This window comes from Nerophis lumbriciformis, linkage group LG16 (assembly GCF_033978685.3).
Source record: "Nerophis lumbriciformis linkage group LG16, RoL_Nlum_v2.1, whole genome shotgun sequence".
In the NCBI taxonomy this organism is placed as follows: Eukaryota; Metazoa; Chordata; class Actinopteri; order Syngnathiformes; family Syngnathidae; genus Nerophis; species Nerophis lumbriciformis.
Genome location: NC_084563.2, coordinates 25783495 through 25809128, shown reverse-complemented (window position 1 = coordinate 25809128; position 25634 = coordinate 25783495). Strand labels below are relative to the sequence as shown.

Below are 25634 nucleotides of genomic sequence, written 5' to 3'. Positions count from 1 at the left end.
GTCATACGGGCAGTGGGGGGGTAGCGACGTAGCCTGGTCTTTACAAAAAACATCACTAAGGGAGTGATATTCGTCAGGAATCAGTGAAAGATCAGGGGGCTGAAGACTGGGAAGAATGACAGGTTTAGTGGGAGATGAAGCGGAACGCAAACAGTGACTATGACAGAAAATACTCCAATTAGTAATCTTAGGTGTGGTCCAGTCTATACTGGGACTGTGACGTCGCAACCATGGAAGTCCAAGAACTACGGGTGCTGAACGAGAAGGCATTATCAGAAAATTAATCTCCTCACGGTGATTACCAGAAGTAAGGAGGGATGTGGCATGTGTCTGATGAGTAATATTAGCCAGGTGGCGCCCGTCAAGTGAGCTAACATTCTTAATACGTTCAATACACACAGAAGGAATATTTAAAGACTCCACAAGCCCACTGTCAATAATGTTCTCATCAGCCCCTGAGTCAATTAGTGCTTTAATAGGGCAAGAACCCCCCACCCATGACGGGAGTACCTTCCACTTGAAGTCTTCCCACCGTAGAAGATGCAGACGTTGCCACAGGAGCATGCGGCGAAGGTGGCAAACTCCCCCGTGGAAGATCTCCGGTGGAAGTGGAACGGCCCCCCTTGGGGCGCGCAGGACAGCGAACAACGACGTGGTCTGCAGCTCCGCAGTACAGACATAGCTGCAACCTCAGCCGACGACTCCTCTCTGCTGATGACAGGCGGCTGCCACCCAGCTGCATAGGTATGGCCCCCTCTGTCCCCTCCTCCGGGGCACTGCAGTCAGAAAGCGGAAGCGACCACACCTGAGGCTTGGACGTAGATTGTGTGAAGCTGGTAGGTGACTGCCCTCTGGTGGATGGAGGACCCCTCCCCTTCTGGGCGTGTCGCTCTCGTAGGCGGTTGTCCAATCGGATCGAGAGCGAGATGAGCTCCTCGAGGGTCTGGGTCTCATCTCGGACAGCCAGCTCGTCTTGGATACGGGGGCTAAGACTAGCCAAAAATATTCCCCGTAATGCTCTCTCCCCCCAGCCACTCTCCGCTGCCAGGATCCGGAAGGAGACTGAATAGTCTGCCACAGAGGAGGACCCCTGGCATGTAGCGAGGAGGCGGCCTCCTGCCTCTCGTTCCCTCACTGGGTGATTGAAGACGCTGCGCAGCTCAGCAGAAAACAGGGGTAGGCTGGAACGAAGTTCGGGTTTGCTCTCACACACCTCCATAGCCCAGCGTGCTGCTCCTCCAGCCAGTAAACTGAGTACATATGCCACACGGGCGGAGTCTGTCGTATATGTGTGAGGCTGCTGTGCAAAAAGTCTGCATTGTCCAAAGTCCCCCTCATACCTGGGCGGATGTGGTATGCTGGGCTCCCTGGTAGGAAAACCCGAATTCGAGGGGAACGAGTAAGAAGAGATTCCAGCTGCGGGTTGAGTAGCCTCTGAGCCTGGGAGCGGGGGAGGGACCAACAAGCGTGTATGCATCTCCTGCACAAGCGTTGTCAGGTTCAACAAAGTCTGTTCATGATCATTTATTCGTTGACCATGGGCCATGAGGGCCCGCTGGATCTGATTCTCATCTGCGGGTTCCATAATTGACTCGGCAATTCTGTCACAATTCAATTAAAAGTAGAACAGAGGAACCCAAGGATGCAGATGGAATGTGAGTAAATAGTTCTTTACTAAACCAAAAAGCACTCACAACAATAATCCAAATAGAATGTAACAAAAAGCGACGGTGCAAAAAAGAGCACCGTGACAAAAAGAACAAAAGCTAATATACAAAGCTAACTAAACTTGGGTCGGAGTTGCAAGACGTGCAAACTAACAAAGTACATACCAAGCTGGATGGCACTGGAAATAGCCAAGAAGGTAAGAAGCATAAATACAAGGAGCATAGGAATCTTCATACAACAGGAGTCTAGGAGTGGAATTGCCGAGTGCCATCCAGCTGAAGAGGTGCTGCTTAAATAGTGTGAGGCTGATTGGACACAGCTGTGCACGTCTCACAACTCCGTCCACAGGAAAAGACAGGAACTCTGGGAAGAAGACAAACAATAAGAACCAGGTTTGCTGCACCAACAAAGGCAAACTGAACACAAACCACAAGATGGCAGCAGGCGGTGACATTATTGTTATTAATATTTACAGTGGAGATGTGAATTGTACAACAACTCCCGATTCAATTTGATTCCGATTCTTATAGTGATAATTAGATTCGGGCTGGGCGATATATCGATATACTCGATATATCGCGGGTTTGTCTCTGTGCGATATAGAAAATGACTATATCGTGATATTTGAGTATACGTTCTCATGCAGTTGCTTTTAGCTGCAGGCATTACACTACAGGCTTTTCTCACTCTTTCTAGTATCTCCTTCTCACAGAGACTTAAACAAGCGCACCTTCTTACATGCGTCACATAGGTATACACCCTCGCGGAGCAGAGAAGTAGCAGCATGGGTGACGTTAGCTGTGGTGCGAGTGGTAATACAAGAGAAAGAAGGTGCGAATCTGGTAACAAATGAAGGAAGAATTAATTCCCAAGAAAAACAGCAGGGGGTCCATCGTCTAGCGGTGGTTTGGCTTCAAGTGGGAATATGTCGAACAGACAACCGTAATTTGTCAAGTGTGGGGCAAAAGCGTACAAAAAGTAGCATTACTGCTAATATGTAGCATCATTTGAAAAGTCACCTGCTAGAGAATGAAGAGTGCTTACCCCCGCATGTCAACATCTCCGTTTGGTGCCACACCAACAAAATGCCGAGGCAACCATTTCCACATCAACACTGTATGAAAAAAATAGTCAACAACAGAAAGAGATAACTGTTATGTCCGCCAGAACCTACCACATAGCAATTTGATTTCCTATTATGCAGCTCATTTTATTTGACTGTTATTGAAATATCTTGTGTGACATCATGCACAAAAGTGCACTTTATTTGTTTTAAACTATTGTAGTGGCGTTCTGTACAAAAAGTGCACTTTAATTTAATGTTGTTTTGATATGTCATTTTAGTGACATCATGCACAAAAGTGCACTAATAGCTTGTTTTAAAATGTCTCTGACAATCTTGCTCTTTCTGTTTTGGAAATGACGTGCATGTTTGTGCCACTGCTTGATAACTGTTTAAAAAATACACTTTTGGTCAATTGATTTAGTTGTGATTTCCCTCTCTGCATGAAAGTTTAAAATGAGCATATATTAATGCAGTATGAAGAATAATGTTTTAATGTAGACACATAGAATCATCATACTGCTGTGATTATATGCATCAAGTGTTCATTAAAGGCTAAGGCAAAATATTGCGGTATATATCGTGTATCGTGATCGTGACATGGCCTAAAAATATCGAGATATTAAAAAAAGGCCATATCCCCCAGCTCTAAATTTGATTCAAAATCAGTATTTGATTCAATTGATTTTCGATTCAAATTGATTCTTGCAATATATTATTTGATATGAAAACGATAATAAAAACTTTTCAAAACAGGTTACAGGTTACAGCTCCTCCTGGCTGCGGACGTATGACTTACATGCAGCTAGTAAGCCGTAGATAGCCTCAAAAACGTAATTTTAAAAATGTAATCTTAACAGAATATATATTTATTCAATACATTTTTGAAAATTTTGAATTGGTATGAATAAGAATGGTGACTGTCACTCAGATGCGAATCAAGGTTTTTCAGCAACCCTAATATACAGTATGTATAATATATAATATTTTAAATTTAATATACATGATGTACAATGTCAAAAATAATATTTTCAAAATACTGTATATTGTTTGTTGTATAACAAACATACATATTGACCTTCCTATATCAAGTAAGGGTGTCCCAAACTGATATTGATATCAGATATCTGCAAAATAACAAATTGTGATTATATCAGCTGCATCCTGTTTTTATTACTGGTTATATGATGCTTACTGACAAAATGTATTTCAACACACTGAGTGTTTTTAGACTAATTGTATCACTTCTTACATTATTTTATTTATAGCATCTCCAGTTCTTTATAAAAAATGTTTACGATACATAAAAGAATTGTAATTTTTATTTTTATTTATTTTTTTAACTTCCTTTTATTGTGGCTTAGAAAATGCAATGTAATGATGTGACAATAATAATAATACATCTTAATCAATGAATGTGTGATATAATGTGTGATACATGCAGTCCTGCAGCGTGTTTACTTGTGTAAAGCTTGACGTCCAGTTAACATCTAAATGTCCTTCAATAAACACACAAGGTTGGTGTTTTCTTCTATTTCAGTCGAGTCATTTACAAAAGGTAAACATGCTCAGCTTTAGGCTACTCTTAGCTAGCAGCCACACAACAGCTAGGCACACAATAGCACACAAGCTCGAAATTAGTAACAAATGTCCTTACAGTAATTAAACAATATTGCAGTGTAAAACCGCACATTTGTCAATATAAACAAGTATCACATAATTATAGTTGCAGATTACTTACACATACAAAGTCTCTTAGACGAGGTGTATTAAAAAAGGATCCGGTAACAAACGTGTTCGCATCATTCAACTTACTGCTTCATGAGCTTCAATTAGCATAAGTCCATTCCAAACGGTTAATAATAAATAGGAACCATTGTTCTCTGTTTGACTACCGTATTTTTCGGACCATGGGGCGCACCAGATTATAAGGCGCACTGCCGATGAGCGTCTATTCAGGTCTTTTTTCATTCACTGGATTATAAGGTGCATTAAAGGAGTCATATTATTATGATTTTTTTTCTAAATGTAAAAGACTTCTTTGTGGTCTACATAACATGTAATGGTGGTTCTTTGGTCAAAATGTTGCATAGATGATGTTTTACACATCATCTTCAAGTCGCTTTCTGACAGTCGCTTCAGGATGCGCCGTTTTGTGGGAGGTCTTATTTACGTGCCTCCACTTCGACAGCGTCTTCTCCCCGTCATCTTCGTTGTAGCGGTGTAGCGTGCAAGGATGGGAGTGGAAGAAGTGTCAAAAGATGGAGCTAACTATTTTAATGACATTCACACTTTACTTCAATCAATAACGGAGCAGCATCTCCTCATCCGTTGCTCACTAGTGCAACAACAACGCCCGAAACGTGTCCCGTGAAAAAACGTCCGACCGGAACTCTCTAGTAACTAAAGTTCCTTGGGTGAATAATGTAAACTCACTACACCGGTATTTTTTAGTGCTTTCATGGCGAGTTTACTGACAGATATAAGTAAGAACTTTACACTACTTCATATTAGAAATGGCAACAGTGGAGGATGAATGTCCCATAACAAGAATATAGAGAAATAGAAAAAGCTTATGACTACGGTGTTCGCACGGGCTACAAAGGCGGATGCACGCACATTTTTAAGACTAATGCACATCCCAAATACACATCTGCAGGTACCAGAAGGTTAGAAAAGTTGGTTTTGCATAATATTGTGAAACAAAACACCAGATAATATGTCTGCTAATAGGTGACATTTTGCGGTCCTTATACACACACCATAATAATACTTGTATGTTTGATGTGCCGACAATCCATCAAGCGGTGCGGCTTCATAGCTTACCAAAGTCCTACTAAAAACATTTTGACAAATTTTTGAGGGCCATATGTAATGTTCTATGATCTCAATAGAACATTTCAAATTTTTGTGTTGTTTACTGCATCATATTGCAGTCTACACGTATCTCTTATGTGTGACTGCCATCATATTGCAGTCTACATGTATCTCTTATGTGTGACTGCCTTAATATTGCAGTCTACATGTATCTCTTATGTGTGACTGCCATCATATTGCAGTCTACACATATCTCTTATGTGTGACTGCCATCATATTGCAGTCTACACGTATCTCTTATGTGTGACTGCCGTCATATTGCAGTCTACACGTATCTCTTATGTGTGACTGCCGTCATATTGCAGTCTACATGTATCTTTATGTGTGACTGCCATAATATTGCAGTGTACATGTATCTCTTATGTGTGCCTGCCATCATATTGCAGTCTACATGTATCTCTTACGTGTGCCTGCCATCATATTGCAGTCTACATGTATGTCTTATGTGTGACTGCCATCGTATTGCAGTCTACATGTATCTCTTATGTGTGACTGCCATCATATTGCAGTCTACATGTATCTATGTGTGACTGCCATCATATTGTAGTCTACACGTATCTCTTATGTGTGACTGCCATCATATTGCAGTCTACACGTATCCCTTATGTGTGACTGCCATCATATTGCAGTCCACACATATCTCTTATGTGTGACTGCCATCATATTGCAGTCTACACGTATCTCTTATGTGTGACTGCCATCATATTGCAGTCTACATGTATCTCTTATGTGTGACTGCCATCATATTGCAGTCTACATGTATCTCTTATGTGTGCCTGGCATCATATTGCAGTCTACACGTATCTCTTATGTGTGATTGCCATCATATTGCAGTCTACATGTATCTCTTATGCGTGATTGCCATCATATGGCAGTCTACATGTATCTCTTATGTGTGACTGCCATCATATTGCAGACTACACGTATCTCTTATGTGTGACTGCCATCATATTGCAGTCTACACATATCTCTTATGTGTGACTGCCATCAACTGATCACACTTGTCATTACACGATGTACCAAATAAAATTGCTTCTAGGTCAGCAAGCACAACCAGAATTATTCGGTACATTAGGTGCACCGGGTTATAAGGCGCACTGTCGATTTTTGAGAAAATGAAAGGATAGTAAGTGCGCCTTATAGTCCGAAAAATACGGTACTTTTACTTGATCAAACTTTTTTTTAACATTGCACACCACAATGGAAAATCAAAGTATATATATCCGTGTCGATATCGAATCATATCTATATCGATAGCAGCCAATACTCAAGGCTCCAATATCGGTGTTGTATCATAAGTTAAAAAAAGTTGTATCGGGACACACCTTCTATAAACACACCACTGCGCGCTGTCCCGTTTCTGATTGTGGCTCCTCCCCCTGCAGGGCACGCACATGCCCCTTCTGCAGAAGAAGCAGGTAATCCTCCCAGTTTTAATATTCATGCCCATCACATCCACATCTCCATCATTTCCCCTAGATGTTCAGCTGCCTCATCACGGTCCACCTTGTGGGTTAGTCCTCCATCACATGTGGACGTTAAACACGCTGAAGGAAGGTTTGCTGAATGTGCCATCCATGCATGCTTGTCTTCATTACAATTCCTGAACAACCCAAAAGCTGCCAGTTAAAAATTGTGTGTGTTTTAAAAGTTCACAAGAGTAGCCGTAACTGAAAAGGACACACTCTTAAAGGGGAAATGAACTTTAATGTATACATGATGTAAGTATATATGTCATGTAGTAACATTCATAATAACATGTAATATATACATGATGTAAGTATATATGTAATGTAGTAACATTCATAATAACATGTAATATATCCATGATGTAAGTATATATGTAATGTAGTAACATTCATAATAACATGTAATATATACATGATGTAAGTATATATGTAATGTAGTAACATTCATAATAACATGTAATATATACATGATTAATTATATATGTAATGTAGTATAATTCATAATAACATGCAATATATACATGATGTAAGTATATGTGTAATGTAGTAACATTCATAATAACATGTAATATATACATGATGTAAGTATATATGTAATGTAGTAACATTCATAATAACATGTAATATATACATGATGTAAGTATATATGTAATGTAGTAACATTCATAATATGTAATATATACATGATTAATTATATATGTAATGTAGTATAATTCATAATAACATGCAATATATACATGATGTAAGTATGTGTAATGTACTAACATTCATAATAACATGTAATATATACATGATTAAGTATATATGTAATGTAGTAACATTCATAATAACATGTAATATATACATGATGTAAGTATTTATGTAATGTAGTAACTTTCAAAATAACATGTAATATATACATGATGTAAGTATATATGTAATGTAGTAACATTCATAATAACATGTAATATATCCATGATGTAAGTATATATGTAATGTAGTAACATTCATAATAACATGTAATATATACATGATGTAAGTATATATGTAATGTAGTAACATTCATAATAACATGTAATATATACATGATTAATTATATATGTAATGTAGTATAATTCATAATAACATGCAATATATACATGATGTAAGTATATGTGTAATGTAGTAACATTCATAATAACATGTAATATATACATGATTAAGTATATATGTAATGTAGTAACATTCATAATAACATGTGATATATACATGATGTAGGTATATATGTAATGTAGTAACATTTATAACATGTAATATATACATGATGATGTACGTATATATGTCATGTAGTAATATTCATAATGACATGTAATACTACTCACATATTTTGCAAATTTTAAGCATGTGGCAGTGTATTAATTTCACAGACACGTTTGCTATTTCCTTTAATAAAAACAACATTACTAATCATGCCAGACTTCATGAGAGACAACACATACTACTTTGGGACAATTGATAATCCAGAAACTTATATTTTGATCCTGAATATAAGGAGGATGATCTACAATTTTTAAAAGCTGTGTGCTAAACAGATCCAACTTTAGTAAAAGACTAAGCATCATGTAGCAGTATTGCTAAGTGCTAAACAAGATATACAATCTATGAACATAATAAAATAATCACTTACAGTACAATGTCTGCTCTCATCAGGATGTCGGCTTATGGGATGTTTATATATTTGTTTGAATTCATCATAAAAGAAGATGAGCACAAGCACGTGTCTTTTAATCCTTTCTTGTCTTCGGGTCCGAATTGAATTTCAAATTGACCAACTTTGGTTTATGACCACAACTTTCTTCTATACAAGTGAGGTGCATGATTTATAATCTAGCACACACGCTTACCAACTCAAAGACAATTCAGCAGCTCAATTTGTCAATAGCTGCATAAGCTAGTTACCGCTCTGTGATCAAAGCGCCGCTAAAAGTACAAACCCCGTTTCCATATGAGTTGGGAAATTGTGTTAGATGTTAGTATAAACGGAATACAATGATTTTCAAATCCTTTTCAACCCATATTCAATTGAATGCACTACAAAGACAAGATATTTGATGTTCAAACTCATAAACTTTATTTTGTTTTTGCAAATAATAATTAACTTAGAATTTCATGGCTGCAACACGTTCCAAAGTAGTTGGGAAAGGGCATGTTCACCACTGTGTTACATGGCCTTTCTTTTTAACAACACTCAGTAAACGTTTGGGAACTGAGGAGACACATTTTTTAAGCTTCTCAGGTGGAATTATTTCTCATTCTTGCTTGATGTACAGCTTAAGTTGTTCAACAGTCCGGGGGTCTCTGTTGTGGTATTTTAGGCTTCATAATGCGCCACACATTTTCAATGGGAGACAGGTCTGGACTACAGGCAGGCCAGTCTAGTACCCGCACTCTTTTACTATGAAGCCACGTTGATATAACACGTGGCTTGGCATTGTCTTGCTGAAATAAGCAGGGGCGTCCATGGTAACGTTGCTTGGATGGCAACATATGTTGCTCCAAAACCTGTATGTACCTTTCAGCATTAATGGCGCCTTCACAGATGAAGTTACCCATGTCTTGGGCACTAATACAGCCCCATACCATCACAGACGCTGGCTTTTCAACTTTGCGCTAGAACAATCCGGATGATTTTTTTCCTCTTTGTTCCGGAGGACACGACGTCCAGAGTTTCCAAAAACAATTTGAAATGTGGACTCGTCAGACCACAGAACACTTTTCCACTTTGTATCAGTCCATCTTAGATGAGCTCAGGCCCAGCGAAGCCGACGGCGTTTCTGGGTGTTGTTGATAAACGTTTTTTGTCTCTCATAGGAGAGTTTTAACTTGCACTTACAGATGTAGCGACCAACAGTAGTTACTGCCGGGGGGTTTCTGAAGTGTTCCTGAGCCAATGTGGTGATATCTATTACACACTGATGTCGCTTGTTGATGCGGTACAGCCTGAGGGATCGAAGGTCACGGGCTTAGCTGCTTACGTGCAGTGATTTCTCCAGATTCTCTGAACCTTTTGATGATATTACGAACCGTAGATGGTGAAATCCCTAAATTCCTTGCAATAGCTGGTTGAGAAAAGTTTTTCTTAAACTGTTCAACAATTTGCTCAGGCATTTGTTGACAAAATGGTGACCCTCGCCCCATCCTTGTTTGTGAATGACTGAGCATTTCATGGAATCTACTTTTATACCCAATCGTGGCACCCACCTGTTCCCACTTTGCCTGTTCACCTGTGGGATGTTCCAAATAAGTGTTTGATGAGCATTCCTCAACTTTATCAGTATTTATTGCCACCTTTCCCAACTTCTTTGTCACGTGTTGCTGGCATCAAATTCTAAAGTTAATGATTATTTGCAAAAAAAAAAAAAAAGTTTAACAGTTTGAACATCAAATATGTTGTCTTTGTAACATATTCAACTGAATATGGGTTGAAAAGGATTTGCAAATCATTGTATTCCGTTTATATTTACATCCAACACAATTTCCCAACTCATATGGAAACGGGGTTTGTAGTTCCTCTGCGTTAGCTCCTTTGATAACAGTGTCACTGATATTTGGTTACTATGCAGAAATGTAATTGAGTATTGTTGGTGCTTTTTGGATGTTTTTAGTTGGTTTCATGGGGGGGATATTTGACTCCTGTTAGCTACATTGTTAAGTACAAGATGATTATTACAATTTATAATGAATACAAATGTTCTTGTCTCACATAGGTATTGTGAATGATAGATATAATTAAAAACAAAATGTAGAGTGAGCTTGATGGTTCTGCTCAATTTACTACGTTTCTATCTGATCTCTACCTTTGTCTTCTTCCCGCCTTTTAACCATAAGGTTATTATTCATATTATTGTCCGTGTTTTCGCATTGCCAAATAGTGATCACATCGCCATGTGATGTTTTGTCATCATATTACGGTTGTGTGATTAAAATGGTACAAATGAGTGGTTTTATGTGTATGGAGGCCAGTGTGTGTTTTTCATGTGTTGCTGAGGCATGCAACTTACTGCACGTCCTACAGCTCCCTGCTTTTCCTTGTCACAGTAAATGTTCACAAAAAGGCAGCCCTACAGATTTGTTCCTTGCTACAGCCACCATTCAGTATAAAAATGTACATGCCCAGAGGAGACGTGTGTTGTTGTTTTTTTATTATTGTTATTATGCTGCTCTTGCCAGCAAGATACAGCACACTGGCTTGTAAAGATTCCTGTCAAAATGCTCCCTTACTGGTGCTAATTTGGAACTACGGACCTTGTACACCAGATACACCAGCACAATCTAATCCTGCCATGATAAAGATGTCACTGATATTAGTGGAGCAATATGTTTATTTATGGAGTAAAATGTAACTCTGTGTAGCTCAAAGTGGTATTTTAGAAAGAGCTGTCTGTATGATGCCACAATGTTGTACACCAATGCAAACCTCAATAATATTTGTACATTTTCTGTATGAGCACATTGTCATGAGGTTTTACTTTTGCACCACTGCCATTCAGTAATGGAATACATCTGATATACAAACCCCAAAAGCAGTGAAGTTGTCATGTAAATGGTAAATAAAAAGAGAATACAATGATTTGCAAATCCTTTTCAACTTATATTCAATTGAATAGACTGCAAAGACAAGATATTTCATGTTCACACTGAGAAACTTCTTTTTTTTTTTGCAAATCATGAACTTAGAATATAATGGCAGCAACACATTGAAAAAAAATTGTCACACGGGCATTTTTACCACTGTGTTACATGGCCTTTCCTTTTAACAACACTCAGTAAAGGTTTGGGAACTGAGGAGACACATTTTTGAAGTGGAATTATTTCCCATTCTTGCTTGATGTACAGCTTAAGTTGTTCAACAGTCTCCCTTTTGCTATTTTAGCCTTCATATTGCACCACACATTTTCAATGGGAGACAGGTCTGGCCTACAGACAGGCCAGTCTAGTACCGGCACTCTTTTACTATGAAGCCACGCTGCTGTAACACGTTGCTTGTCATGGTCTTGCTGAAATAAGCATGATAACGTTGCTTGGTTGGCAACGTATGTTGCTCCAAAACCTGTATGTACCTTTCAGCATTAATGGTGCCTTCACAGATGTGTAAGTTACCCATGCCTTGGACGCTAATACACCCCCATACCATCACAGATGCTGCCTTTTACACTTTGCACCTAGAACAATCCGGATGGTTCTTTTCCTTTTTGTTCCGGAGGACACGACATCCACAGTTTCCAAAAACGTTTTCAAATGTGGACTCGTCAGACCACAGAACACTTTTCCACTTTGCATCTGTCCATTTTAGATGAGCTCGGGCCCAGCAAAGACGGCGACGTTTCTGGGTGTTGTTGATAAATGGCTTTCACTTTGCATAGTAGAGTATTAACTCGCACTTACAGATGTAGCGACCAACTGTAGTTACTGACAGTGTTTTCTGAAGTGTTCCTGAGCCCATGTGGTGATATCCTTTACACCTCATTTTGATGCAGTATCGCCTGAGGGATCGAAAGTCACGGGTATTCAATGTTGGTCTTCGGACTTGCCGCATACCTTCAGTGATTTCTCCAGATTCTCTGAACCTTTTGATGATATTACGGAGCGTAGATGGTGAGATCCCTAAATTCCTTGCAATAGCTGGTTGAGAAATGTTGTTCTTAAACAATTTGCTCAGGCATTTGTTGACAAAGCGGTGACCCTCGCCCCGTCCTTGTTTGTGAATGACTGAGCATTTCATGGAAGCTGCTTTTATACCCAATCATGGCACCCACCTGTTCCTAATTAGCCTGTTCACCTGTGGGATGTTCCAAATAAGTCTTTGATGAGCATTCCTCAACTTTCTCAGTCTCTTTTGCCACTTGTGCCAGCTTTTTTGAAACATGTTGCAGGCATCAAATTCCAATTGAGCTAATATTTGCAAAACATAACAAAGTTTTCCAGTTCCAACGTTAAGGTATCTTGTCTTTGCAGTCTATTCAACTGAATTTAAGTTGAAAAGGATTTGCAAATCATTGTATTCTCTTTTTATTTACCATTTACACAACGTGACAACTTTGCTGGTTGTGTGAGTGGTGGTAATGTAAGTCATGGTGTTTGTGTTCAGTGGCTCCAGGCTGCTGCAGCCAGCACAGGTGTGTGACATGCTGAAAGGCCTGATCCTGGTGCTGTGCTTCTCCATGATGCACTACGTGGACTATGCCATGATGTACCACCTGATCAGAGGACAGTCTGTCATCAAGCTCTACCTCATCTACAACATGCTGGAGGTACGCCGTCCTCAGTTTCTCCTGTACATGCATTCCTTTTTTGCAGCCCGCCACAAATAAATCTAGCACTACCTCCCCACTCATTCATGAGTGGGGAATTTAGCTTGCTGTGAAAACTCTGCACAGTAGGTGCTTCTGAAAAACTTGTATGCATAGGATGTGCCAGAGAATAAAAAGACGTAGCAGGAGGAAGCCAACTCGCCAGGGATGGGTACCGATACCAGAACTTTTTTTCACGTAAAATCTAACGGTGCCTTGTTGCGGTACCTGGGTTGCCAAATCTCTTCGCATTTGGCAATGCGAAGAGATTTGGCAACCCAGGTAGCACTGCGAGCATATCCAGCCACACTACCTCTAGGTCAGTGGTTCTCAACCTTTTTTCAGTGATGTACCCCCTGTGAACATTTTTTTAATTCAAGTACCCCCTAATCAGAGCAAAGCATTTTTGGTTGAAAAAAAGAGATAAAGAAGTAAAATAGAGCACTATGCCATCAGTTTCTGATTTATTAAATTGTATAGCAGTGCAAAATATTGCTCATTTGTAGTGGTCTTTCTTGAACTATTTGGAAAAAAAGATATACAAATAACTAAAAACTTGTTGAAAAATAAACAAGTGATTCAATTATAAATAAAGATTTCTACACATAGAAGTAATCATCAACTTAAAGTGCCCTCTTTGGGGATTGTAATAGAGATCCATCTGGATTCATGAACTTAATTCTAAACATTTCTTCACAAAAAAAGAAATCTTTAACATCAATATTTATGGAACATGTCCACAAAAAAATCTAGCTGTTTACACTGAATATTGCATTGTTGCATTTCTTTTCACAGTTCTTTTTGACAGACATTTTAGTGAGAAACCTGAGCTTGTGCTTCACTGAGTTTATGAACTTACATTCATATTTTGTTGAAGTATCATTCAATAAATATATTTATAAAGGATTTTTGAATTGTTGCTATTTTTAGAATATTTTTTTTTAAATCTCGCGTACCCCTTGGCATACCTTCAAGTACCCCCAGGGGTACGCGTACCCCCATTTGAGAACACTGCTCTAGGTAATGTTGCAATTTTCCATGCCAACACAGAAAACGCTCCAGTGTAGGTAAAGCAAGGCTCTGTCTTTCAAAAATGCACTAGCTTCATGCTAATATACATTGACTTTACTATTGACATGCTACTGATTATAACATTAGCTATTTTACATGGCAATTTCAACACCTCCAAATTTGTTAATGAAAACTACAACTAAGATGCACGTTACAATTATCAATCATCAATCAATCAGTTTATTTATATAGCCCTAAATCACAAGTGTCTCAAAGGGCTGCACAAGCCACAGCGACATCCGGAAAAACTCCCAACCCAGTGGGACGTCGATGTGAATGACTATGAGAAACCTTGGAGAGGACCGTATATGTGGGTAACCCCCCCCCCCCTAGGGGAGACCGGATGCAATGGACGTTGAGTGGGTCTGACATAATAATGTGAAAGTCCAGTCCATAGTGGATCTAACATAATAGTGAGAGTCCAGTCCATAGTGGTACCAGCAGGAAACCATCCCGAGCAGAGATGTCCCCAACCGATGCACAGGCGAGCGGTCCACCCCGGGTCCCGACTCTGGACAGCCAGCACTTCATCCATGGCCACCGGACCTGTGTCCCCCCCTCCACAAGGGAGAGGGGGGCAGAGGAGAAAAGAAAAGAAACGGCAGATCAACTGGTCTAAAAAGGGGGTCTATTTAAAGGCTAGAGTATACAAATGAGTTTTAAGATGGGACTTAAATGCTTCTACTGAGGTAGCATCTCTAACTGTTACCGGGAGGGCATTCCATAGTACTGTAGCCCCAATAGAAAACGCTCTATAGCCCGCAGACTTTTTTTGGGCCCTGGGAATCACTAATAAGCCGGAGTTCTTTGAACACAGATTTCTTGCCGGGACTTATGGTACAATGCAATCGGCAAGATAGGATGGAGCTAGAACGTGTAGTACTTTAAACGTAAGTAGTAAAACCTTAAAGTCACATCTTAAGTGCACAGGAAGCCAGTGCAGGTGAGCCGGTATAGGTATATATATATGTATTTATCTATATAAAGGTATATACAGTATAGGCCAGTGGTTCTTAACCTGTGTTCGTTCTAACCCTGGCCCTAACCCTCTAACCCTAACCATAACCATCCATCCATCCATTTTCTACCGCTTATTCCCTTTGGGGTCGCGGGGGGCGCTGGAGCCTATCTCAGCTACAATCGGGCGGAAGGCGGGGTACACCCTGGACAAGTCGCCACCTCATCGCAGGGCCAACACAGATAGACAGACAACATTCACACTCACATCCACACACTAGGGCCAATTTAGTGTTGCCAATCAACTTATCCCCATAACCAAATAACTCTAAATTAAGTCTTTGTTACTTAGAATATGTTTCTCATATTAAAGTGTTACCAACAACATATAACTTTGTCTTGAATTTGGAAAAATGTATATATATTTTTTTCACTAAAGAAGGGTTCGGTGAATGCGCATATGAAACTGGTGGGGTTCGGTACGTCCAACAAGGTTAAGAACCACTGGTGTAGGCGTAATATGATCAAACTTTCTTGTTCTTGTCAAAAGTCTAGCAGCCGCATTTTGTACCAACTGTAATCTTTTAATGCTAGACATAGGGGGACCCGAAAATAATACGTTACAGTAATCGAGACGAGACGTGACGAACGCATGAATAATGATCTCAGCGTCCCTAGTGGACAAAATGGAACGAATCTTAGCGATATTACGGAGATGAATTAAACAGCCACTGTGTAAAAAGTACAATACTTACAGTATTAACACTTTTTTTAAGATGGAACAAAAGACAACAACGTCTGAATTGACTAGCCAGTGCACCTTAAACTATACACTACTGCCATCTATTGTCTTGGACTTGCAACTGTAATTGAGACTAAGAAATGTGATAATAAAACAATATATAACAACTGAACAACAGTTTTTATCACAGTTTTAAATGTTGCAATAAAAAATAGATTTTATTAACAAACACAAAAGAACTGAAAAATTGGTACTGTTGAGTACCGGTATCGATTCCCAGGTATTGGGAATTGGTACTGTATTGGTTCAAATGTGAACGGTACCCATCCCTACTTGTACAATATATAAAAAAAAATGTTGGAAATCTTTCAAACAAACTCCTGCATTGCCCATGTCTCTGTGGAAGGTGGCAGATCGCCTCTTCTCCTCCTTCGGCCAAGACATCCTGGACGCTCTCTACTGGACCGCCACCGAGCCCAAAGAGCGCAAGAGAGACAGCATCGGAGTCATCCCTCACTTCCTCATGGCCGTCTTCTATGTTTGTATCCTTCCCAAGGGCTTATATAACCACAGAACCACAAGACTGATGGGTGGCCACCAAGTGGCGCCCTGCAGTGAAGTAAGGAAGTAGGGTATCAAAATGAATTTCAATACTTTTCTAAATAAAGGGGATCACAAAAAATGTCATTAGCGGTTTTATTTGAACAAAAAATGTTCGGGTACATGAAACATATGTTTATTATTGCAATTTAGTCCTTAAATAAAATAGTGAACATACTAGACAACTTGTCTTTTAGTAGTAAGTAAACAAACAAAGACTCCTAATTAGTCTGCTGACGTATGCAGTAACATATTGTGTCATTTATACACCTATTTTGTCAACATTATGAGGGACAAACTGTAAAAAAGTATTATTAATTTACTTGTTCATTTACTGTTGATATCTGCTTATTTTATGTTTTAACATGTTCTATCTACACTTCTGTTAAAATGTAATAATCACTTATTCTTCTCTTGTTTGATACGTTACATTAGTTTTGGATGATACCACAAATGTAGGTATCGACCCGATACCAAGTAGTTACAGGATCATACATTGGTCATATTCAAAGTCCTCATGTGTCCAGGGACATATTTACTGACTTTATAAACATAATAAGAATTAAAAAGAGGAAAAAATATTTTGTGATGCTAAAAAATATTGATGTAGTTATTGTAGTATCGACTAGATATGCGCCTGTACTTGGTATCATTACGGTGGATGTCAGGTGTAGATCCACCCATGGCGTTTGTTTACATTGTGATGCCGATGAGCTATTGTATCCTCCTACCGTGTGTAGTGAAGCATGTTTAGCTATTCCTCGTCCTCCACTGATAATAATACTTGTAAGAAACTTACTTTATTTGTCGCCATGGAGGCGAGGATTAGTGATTTAGAAGAAGCTAACACACTGCCGACTGCAGCTGGACGTTTGCTACTAGCTAGCTAGCCATGTCTTAAAGCACCTCTTCCTGAGGGTGTTTCAGTGTTATAACTTCACCTTTATCTTTACTTTTTACACCAAAATGCGTCCATTCTCCCTTTTCTGTCTACACACTGTGTCTGCTTGTAAGTACTCTGTGTGTGTGTGTGTGTGTGTGCGCTGCCCAACATGCTCCTCTGCTCGTAAAACCAGCAATGTCACCGCATGAAGACGCGCCGTCATGCCCGTTAAAAAAGAGGGTGCGGGGACCAGTACCTTTTAGAGGCAGTATAGTACTGAATATGATTAATTAGTATCGCGGTACTATACTACTACCGGTATACCGTACAACCCTAATTCATAGACATATTTATTTATTTATTAATTTGTGTACTCATTTAATTATTTGTATATCCACTGTTCATGTTACACAATGAGTACAAAAACTGTGTTAGTAATTGCTATGAAATGGAAAATGGTTAGGATTAAATAAGCTCTGCTTCTTCCTACTCCTTTTTGGAGATGCTGTGATGAGAGACTGGAAATATATGATGTACCATTTTATAATTTTATGCATGTTCAAAATGACATAATACCATAACCATGAATGATCTTTAAAAAGAAGCGGCAAATTACTGGCAGGTAATTATATTATCCATATAATTCTCAAATGTGTCTATTTTCATATTTCACTGCCAAGGCAGCGTGTTCCCACATGCTACAGGAGAGGGAATTTTCAAGCTCTGGCTTCTCCTTGTCACTTGCGCAAGCCAGACTTCACGACTTTGAATTAGGTACACCTGAGACTTGACTTGAGTTGTTTTCCTGAGCGGACATTCCTCAGTCCTCCATGCCATCCTCATCATGGTCCAAGCCTCCACCCTCAACGTTGCCTTCAACTCGCACAACAAGTCCCTGCTCACCATCATGATGTCCAGCAACGTAAGTGCACACACCTGCACATGTAATGCCGCTGCTCTGCAAAATATCATTCGCTTGTGTTCATGCAGATGGATTTTAAATGCGATTGACATACTGCACTGTTTAATGTTGTTTTCTTTTTAGGTGAATCACAACCTAATGCAAAGGAACGCTGGATGCTAACTGCGTTTGCTTTTTGGCTCTTCTCGTTTCACAGTTTGTGGAGATCAAAAGCAGCGTGTTCAAGAAATTTGAAAAGAACAACTTGTTCCAAATGTCCAACAGTGGTAAGATATGACTTATGGTAATAGTTAAAATTCTATAGAGTAGTAGAGATCTCCCGATTATCAGTGCCAATATTTGGCATTTTACTGTGTACAGTATATACAGTCGTGGTCAAAAGTTTACATACACTTGTAAAGAACATAATATCATGACTGTCTTGAGTTTCCAATCATTTCTACAATTATTTTTTTGTGATAGAGTGATTGGAGCACATACTTGTTGGTCACAAAAAACATTCATGAAGTTTGCCTTTTTTATGAATGTATTATGGGTCTACATACAGTAATGTTAATATTTGCTTACATGTTCCTTGGCAAGTTTCACTGCAATACGACGCTTTTGGTAGCCATCCACAAGCTTCTGATTGAATTTGTGACCACTCCTCTTGACAAAATTGGTGCAGTTCAGTTAATGTGTTGCTTTTCTGACATGGACTTGTTTCTTCAGCATTGTCCAAACGTTTAAGTCAGGATTTTGGGAAGGCCATTCTAAAACTTTCATTCTAGCCTGACTTAGCCATTCCTTTACCACTTTTGACGTGTGTTTGGGGTCATTGTCCTGTTGGAACACCCAACTGTCCCCAAGACCCAACCTCCGGGCTGATGATTTTAGCTTGTCCTGAAGAATTTGGAGGTAATCCTCCTTTTTTATTGTAGGCATGGTGTTGCTGGGATTAAAGGCCTCACTTTTTCTCCTCCAAACATATTAAAGTTAAAGTACTATTGATTGTCACACACACACTAGGTGTGGCAAAATTATTCTCTGCATTTGACCCATCACCCTTGATCACCCCCTGGGAGGTGAGGGGAGCAGTGGGCAGCAGCGGTGACCGCGCCCAGGAATCATTTTTTAGTGATTTAATCCCCAATTCCAACCCTTGATGCTGAGTGCCAAGCAGGGAGGTAATGGCTCCCATTTTTGTAGTCTTTGGTTTGAACTCACAACCTACCGATTTCAGGGCGGACATATTGCTGGGTATTGTGGCCAAACAGCTCAATTTTTGTTTCATCTGACCACAGAACTTTCCTCCAGAAGGTCTTATCTTTGTCCATATGATCAGCAGCAAACTTTAGACGAGCCTTAAGGTGTCGCTTCTGGAGCTTCTTGCATGGTAGCCCATGGCGATGCAAAACGCGCTTGACTGTGGACACTCACACCTGTGTTCCAGCAGCTTCCAATTCATTGCAGACCTGCTCATTGGTGGTTCTTGGTTGACTCTTGATCATCCTGACCAATTTTCTCTCAGCAGCAGGTGATAGCTTGCGGTTTCTTCCTGATCGTGGCAGTGACAAAACTGTGCCATGCACTTTATACTTACCAACAATTGTCTGCACAGTTGCTCCTGGGACCTTAAGCTGCTTTGAAATGGCTCCGAGTGACTTTCCTGACTTGTTCAATTCAATGATTCGGTTTTTCAGATCTGTGCTGAGTTCCTTTGACTTTCCCATTGTCGCGCTTGTAACCGAGTCTCATGACTGCATCACATCAGTCCTATTTAAATGGGCTCAGAGAAGCCAACAGGTGTCGTCAATCATAATCCATCGCATGAAGTTAAGAGGCCAAAGAAGATCATTTGATTTGATTGTAACTTTTCTACATCACTAACATTGATCATGTATGTTGCTGTATGTATACTTTTGACCCAGCAGATTTGCTCACATTTTCAGTAGACCCATAATAAATTCATAACAGAAGCAAACTTCATGAATGTTTTTTGTGACCAACAAGTATTTGCTCCAATCACTCTATCACAAAAAAATTAGAGTTGGAGAAATTATTGGAACCTCAAGACAGCCATGACATGATGTTCTTTACAAGTGTATGTAAACTTTTGACCACAACTGTATATATAAATATTCATATATAAATACAGTACAGGCCAAAAGTTTGGACACAACTTCTCATTCAGTGGATTTTTTTTATTTTCATGACTATTTACGTTGTAGATTGTCACATCAAAACTATGAATGAACACATGTGGAGTTATGTACTTAACAAAAAAAAACTGAAAACATGTTTTATATTCTAGTTTCTTCCAAATAGCCACCCTTTGCTCTGAGTACGGCTTTGCACACTCTTGGCATTCTCTCTATGAGCTTCAAGCACACCTGTGAAGTGAAAACCATTTCAGGTGACTACCTCTTGAAGCTCATGGAGAGAATGCCAAGAGTGTGCAAAGCCGTAATCAGGGCAAAGGGTGGCTATTTTGAATAAAGTAGAATATAAAACATGTTTTCAGTTATTTTTTTGTTAAGTACATAACTCCACATGTGTTCATTCATAGTTTTGATGTGACAATCTACAATGTAAATAGTCATGAAAATAAAGAAATGAGGTGTGTCCAAACTTTGTGTATATGTGTGTATATATGTATATGTGTATATGTATGTATGTATGTATGTATGTATATATATATATGTATATATATATATATATATATATTAGAGCTGTCCGATAATGGCTTTTTTTACCGATATTCCAATATTGTCCAACTCTTAATTACCGATACCGATATCAAGCGATACCGATATATACAGTCGTGGAATTAACACATTATTATGCCTAATTTTGTTGTGATGCCCCGCTGGATGCATTAAACAATGTAACAAGGTTTTCCAAAATAAATCAACTCAAGTTATGGAAAAAAATGCCAACATGGCACTGCCATATTTATTATTGAAGTCACAAAGTGCATTATTGTTTTTAACATGCCTCAAAACAATAACAGTGCAATCCTTTTTCATAACATGGTCACTACTGCCTAGTTTCTCTTGTTTTATTCTTATTTTACTGTTATATTTTTATTCTCATTGTTGCTTTTTATTTTTATTCTTATTGTAATATTTTTCTATTCTGTTTCCATTTATAGCCCCATTATTTACTTTTTACTTTTTAAATTTGATCTCAATTCTTTACGCTGCTGCTGGAATTTTAATTTTCCTGAGGGAACTCCCCTGAAGGAATCAATAAAGTACTATCTATCTATCTATCTATCTATCTATCTATCTATCTATCTATCTATCCAAACAGCAGCTTGGAATTTGAGACATGCTCTCCCTGAGAGAGACTATGAGGAGGTTGAGGTGGGTGGGGTTGGGGTCGGTGGCTAGCGGGGGGGGGTTATATTGTATCGTCCCGGAAGAGTTAGTACTGCAAGGGCTTCTGAGTATGTGTCCTGTTGTGTTTATGTTGTGTTACGGTGCAGATAGAAAAATCTATTTAAAAAAAATATATTCTGGTATTTTTTTATTTTATTTTTTTTAAATTAATAAATCCAACAAAACAATACACAACAATATCATAACAATGCAATCCAATTCCAAAACCAAACCTGACCCAGCAACACTCAGAACTGCAATAAATGGAGCAATTGAAAGGAGACACAAACACGACACAGAACAAACCAAAAATAGTGAAACAAGAATGAATATTATCAACAACAGTATCAATATTAGTTAAAATTTCAACATAGCAGTGATTAAAAATCCCTCATTGACATTATCATTAGACATTTATAAAAAAGAAAAAAAAGAACAATAGTGTCACAGTGGCTTACACTTGCATCGCATCTCATAAGCTTGACAACACACTGTGTCCAATATTTTCACAAAGATAAAATAAGTCATATTTTTGGTTCATTTAATAGTTAAAACAAATGGACATTATTGCAATCGGTTGATAAAACATTGTCCTTTACAATTATTAAAGCTTTTTACAAAAATCTACTACTCTGCTTGCATGTCAGCAGACTGGGGTAGATCCTGCTGAAATCCTATGTATTGAATGAATAGAGAATCGTTTTGAATCGGGAAAATATCGTTTTTGAATCGAGAATTGCGTTGAATCGAAAAAAATCGATTTTGAATCGAATCGTGACCCCAAGAATCGATATTGAATCGAATCGTGGGACACCCAAAGATTCGCAGCCCGAGTGCGGATGTTCTCCCGAAATGTGTTTGTCATTTTTGTTTGGTGTGGGTTCACAGTGTGGCGCATATTTGTAACAGTGTTAAACTTGTTTATACGGCCACCCTCAGTGTGACCTGTATGGCTGTTGACCAAGTATGCCTTGCATTAATTTGTGATGAGAACAGCCGGTAGATATTATGTGACTCGGACGGCACGCACGCAAAGGAAATGCCTTTGAGGTTTATTGGCACTCTGTACCTCTCCCTACGTCTGTGTACACAGCAGTGTTTTAAAACGTCATACATTTTACTTTTATAAACTGATACCGATAATTATGAAACCGATACCGATAATTTCCGATATTACATTTTAAAGCATTTATCGGCTGATAATATCGGCAGCCCAATATTATCGGACATCCCTACTATATATATATATATATATATATATATATATATATATATATATATTTATCCATCCATCCATCCATCCATTTCTACCGCTTGTCTCTTTCTTGGTGACGGGGTGTGCTGGAGCCTATCTCAGCTGCATTTTTTGTTATTTATTTCTCATTCGCACTAACAGTAAACACAAGAGCTTCTTTTGTTGAGATTTGATGAAGCCATTATGTACCTTTCATTGCCTTGTTGTCTTCCCGCCAACCCTCTAAGGACTGCATGCTTTTGTCTTGTCATTCCAAAGAGGACGATGTACTAACATAAGAACACATCTCTCTGGTAGCGTTTCAGCATGTTGAGCATGTGATCTGTCTTCCTGCAGACATAAAGGAGCGATTCACCAGCTACGTCCTCTTGCTCATTGTTTGTCTCAGGAACATGGAGCAGTTCTCTTGGAACCTGGGTAATTATCACAACACAGACATTCCTGATACAATGTTGCTCAAGGTGTGCTTGTGACAGCTACTGTTAGTATCCTTTCACAGGCGACACATTGCAGTACAACAATCTAGACTAAAGTGATTATTGTCATGGATTGCGTAAGACAACATACCATTTGAATGATGCAGACATGAAGGCAATGGTATCAATCCGATACCAAGTCGTTACAGGATCATACATTGGTCATATTCAAAGTCCTCATGTGTCCAGGGACGTATTTCTTGAGTTTATAAACATAATATACAGTACATTTAAAAAAAAAAAACGAAAGAAGATGTTGTGATGCTAAAAAATATCGACATAATCATAGTAGTATCGACTAGATACGCTCCTGTATTTGGTATCATTACAGTGGATGTCAGGTGTACATTGTTTACATTTTAACGCCGGTGAGCAACGGTGTGTAGTGATGCATGTTTAGCTATTCCTCAGCCTGCAGGGATGATAGTTGTAAGAAACTTACTTTATTTGTTGCCATGGAGACAAGGATTAATGATTTAGAAGTAGCTAAAACTTCGGATGGTCTTTAGCCGCAAGCTGGCTAGCCATGTCTTAAAGCACCTCTTCCTGAGGGTGTTTGATTGTTATAACTTCACCTTTATTGTTAGTTTTTAAGCCAAAATGGGTCCGTTCTCCCTTTTCTGTCTACACACTGTGTCTGCTTGTAAGTACTCTGTGTGTGTGCGCTGCCCAACATGCTCCTCTGCTCGTAAAACCAGCAATGTCACCACGTGAGTTCGACACGTTTCAGAGACGGTATCGAAAATACGGTAATTATAAAAATATATATCATTTGACCGCACTAGTATTAATAAGTCTGTCCACACAATAAGGTAGAATGTGGATTAGCTTTAATTAGAAGTAGAAATAAAGAGTGCACCACATTAATCTGACATTCTCAGTATTTACACTCATGGTTTTCTGCCAACTCATCACATTTTCATCCAAAATGCACACTGGTAATATTTCTGCATTTCTAACACACACATAAGGTCATAAGTGTTAAATATTCAGCGAATAGGTCAAAGTAACACAAAAAACTGCTGCGCTGGTGGTTGCTGTTAACCCAGTGCGGCTGTGAGGCGTCTCGTCCTCCGGAGGGAACGTAGCAGTACAAATGATTGATTGACAGCTCATCCGACAAGCGTCGCCTCCCCGCGCCACTCTGGCAGGCAGGCGCACAGTGCTTGACGGACAGACGCCGCCTGTTAGTGGAGTTGTTACCTAGCCTTTTCCTACAGACATTTCTTCTCAGTGTTTTATTCCTCACCAGGTCTGTTTATCTCATGTTCACATGTTTACAATCCACCCAGCTCCCGATGAGCATCAGAACACATGGCATCGTGATGGCTCAACACATACTGAAGTATCCATGTTTTTTGCAACACAAGGAGTGACACTTTGTCCCTTGTTGTGTGTGTCACTTTAAGAAGAACAACTGTCGTTAGACTGTAAAGCGCCAGACTGTGTTTATCAGGAAGCGCTTATTTCAGCACCCTCTGAAAGAAGTTAGAAATCGTTTGATATCAGTTTTTGTTGCTGTAAACCAAGGGTGTCCAAAGTGCAGCCCAGGGGCCATTTACAGCCCGTAACTGCTTTTTTATTGGCCCACAGCAAAATTGTTAACATTCTAATTCGGGCTGTCAAACAATTAACATATGTAATCGCAATTAGAATAGAAAGTACTTTATTCATCCCAGGGGGAAATTCAGCACCACAGTTCGCTCACAATAAACACTTAGGTATTTTTTACATGTGAATAATATAAATACAGTCAATTATACAGCATTATTCACATGTGAATAATATAAATACAGTCAATTATACAGCATTATTCACATGTGAATAATATAAATACAGTCAATTATACAGCATTATTCACATGTCCATCCATCCATTTTCTACCGCTTATTCCCTTTGGGGTCGCGGGGGGCGCTGGAGCCTATCTCAGCTACAATCGGGCGGAAGGCGGGGTACACCCTGGACAAGTCGCCACCTCATC

At 39.1% G+C, this 25634-nt stretch overlaps 1 protein-coding gene across 2 annotated transcripts in view; it reads left to right on the top strand.

The window, feature by feature from the left end:
* The window catches only part of tapt1a (transmembrane anterior posterior transformation 1a), a 61659-nt gene that overhangs the window by 16348 nt on the left and 19677 nt on the right, over positions 1-25634 (top strand). Inside the window, exons 4-9 of one of the 2 annotated variants that reach the window (XM_061976886.2) lie at positions 6994-7026; positions 13184-13346; positions 16562-16697; positions 18463-18560; positions 18757-18826; positions 23514-23594. In XM_061976886.2, coding sequence (XP_061832870.1) covers positions 6994-7026; positions 13184-13346; positions 16562-16697; positions 18463-18560; positions 18757-18826; positions 23514-23594 — 581 coding nt within the window. The remainder of the gene's footprint in view (positions 1-6993; positions 7027-13183; positions 13347-16561; positions 16698-18462; positions 18561-18756; positions 18827-23513; positions 23595-25634) is intronic. The other variant, XM_061976887.2, reaches the window with a different exon arrangement.